This window comes from Orycteropus afer, unplaced genomic scaffold (genome assembly GCF_000298275.1).
Source record: "Orycteropus afer afer isolate SDZICR_OR568_19922 unplaced genomic scaffold, OryAfe1.0 scaffold00136, whole genome shotgun sequence".
Lineage (NCBI taxonomy): Eukaryota > Metazoa > Chordata > Mammalia > Tubulidentata > Orycteropodidae > Orycteropus > Orycteropus afer.
In genome coordinates this window covers 4,657,319-4,659,505 of record NW_006921723.1, presented here as the reverse complement: position 1 = coordinate 4,659,505, position 2,187 = coordinate 4,657,319, and the positions used below count along the sequence as shown (strand labels likewise).

General features: G+C 64.2%; 1 protein-coding gene across 1 annotated transcript in view; it reads left to right on the top strand.

The window, feature by feature from the left end:
• FNDC10 (fibronectin type III domain containing 10) overlaps positions 1 to 556 on the top strand; it is a 57,580-nt gene extending 57,024 nt beyond the window's left edge. Inside the window, exon 2 of the mRNA XM_007945512.1 lies at positions 5 to 556. Within this exon, the coding sequence (XP_007943703.1) occupies positions 5 to 556 (552 nt within the window). The remainder of the gene's footprint in view (positions 1 to 4) is intronic.
• Positions 557 to 2,187: the final 1,631 nt, after the last annotated feature.

Sequence of the window (2,187 nt, the reverse complement as noted above, 5' to 3'; positions counted from 1 at the left end):
CGAGGCGGGCGGCGGCCGCCTGTGCTTCCGCAGTCCCGCGCGCGGCTTCCGCTGCCAGGCTCCAGGCTGCGCGGCTCACCGCTCGGCCGGCCACTCACTGCGCGCCAGCGTCCTGCGCAACCGCAGCGTCCTGCTGCAGTGGCGCCTGGCGCCGGCCGAGGCGCTCAGACTACGCGGCTTCGCGCTCAACTGCTCCTGGCGTGGCGCCTACACGCGCTTCCCGTGTGAGCGCGTGCTTCTCGGTGCCTCGTGCCGCGACTACCTGCTGCCCGACGTGCACGACGGCGTGCGCTACCGCCTGTGCCTGCAGCCGCTGCCGCTGCGCGCCGCACCCGGGGCGCCCCCCGCGCCCACCACGCCGTCGCCGCTCGCGCCCGCGGAGTGCGTGGAGTTCGCCGCCGAGCCGGCCGGCATGCGGGAAATCGTGGTAGCTATGACGGCGGTGGGCGGCTCTATCTGCGTCATGCTCGTGGTCATCTGCCTGCTGGTGGCCTACATCACCGAGAACCTCATGCACCCGGCCTTTGGACGCCCCGGACCGCGCAGGCAACCCTGAGCCGCGCAGTTGCCCCGCCAGAGGAGTGCGTCTGAGCCCCGGGCCCATCTGCCGCTCGCCCTGCCCTCCCTGTACCTGCGCGCACCTTAGGATCCCACTTGGCACCCGCTGGACTTGGATGGCGACCGGCTGGTTGACGACGCCGGGCCTTATCATCGCAGGACCTTCTCAGCCAGACGTCTGTGTCCCAGAGTCCAGCTCAGGACTGGTCCTTGGGTCCGGGCTGCAGTGCCAGCCTCATCCGAGGCACTCCCACCTCTACAGAGGCCTTTATAGGGGCGGCCAGGACGCATGGCCCCTTCCAGCAAGAGCCATTGTCACCCCCGGGTTGTCACTCCACACCTGCAGCTTATGCCAAGTTGGCAGAGCTGGGTCATCATCCCTGCTTGGTCACTGTGTGCTTTGCAGGCTCAGGGGCCCCTTAGAGCCTGTCCTTCCCACACCCCACCCCACCCCACCCCAGTGGGCTTGGGTTTGCTTCGTGCCTTAGTACTAGGGCCCACTGTAGGAGCCACCCACCCATCCCCCAGTCCAGCGCCCAGCACCCTGTTGTCCAAAGGGGTCTATGGCTGCGATTGGTCAGCTTGTGCATCCTGTGTCCTGAGTCCCCCCCTGGGACTCCCCTTCCAAGGTTTGCAAGAGCACCCTATTGCCCTCAGCAGAGGCCGGGTAGAGTAGCATTCTGGGTGTTTCCTACCCTGGCATTTGATGAGCCAGCAGCCGTGATGTAGCCCAGCAGTCCTAAGGTCCAGCTGCCACATCCAGGGTGAGTGACTGACCTTGGAGGAAGCTGACTGCTCTCCAGGGCTATCACCCCCTTTCCTTTTACCTGGGCCACCTTCAACTAGGACTTCCCACTGGGGGTGGGCTGGGACAGGTGACTGTGGAGAGGGGCTCTGACGTAAGGGGACAGCACTGGACCAGAGAACAGAGGAGCCAATGTCAGCTGGACCCAGGTGAACCTTCTGCTGTGGTCTAGACCCCAGGCCTCCAACCACCGGGAAACCTCTGTGGCCACGGTACAACCAACAGCACCCACCACCCTTTCCTGGGTGTAAGGGTCAGGAGCCCAGGATTCAGGTCCAGCGAGGCTGCCCACCCACACTATGGATGGAAGGCTGGCCTTGCCCCCTCTGGGCAGACCCCAGCACCCCAGCCACCTGGCAATGCTGGGCACCAGGAGGGATGTCAGCGCTGCCTGGTTCTCCATGAGCCGCAGACTCTGATCACCTGGACTTGACCCTGGCGCTTCCTGGAGTCACTGTGGCTAACCTTACCCTCCACTCCAGTGACCACCAGCCCTAGCAGGTGCTCCACAGCACCCACTCCCACCTCCTGTGTCTTTGCTCTGCCCGCCCCCAGCACAGTGCTGGGCAAGTGTGAGTCTGGCGCCCATGTCTAAAGTCTTCATCATTCTCTCAGATGATGTCATGTGTGTTTTTTTGGAAGGCAGGAGAAAAGGGTGCAGAGGTGAGAGAAGGAAGGAGTAGCCCCTTTCCCCCAGCTCCCCCAAAGACCTCTTAAGCATCAACAGAGTGGCTGAGCCTGACCCTTTTCTCAGTCAGTGTGGGGTCCACCCCAGGCAGAGAGTGCACAGGCACCCAGCCGTTGCAGCTTCTGGCAGGAGAACA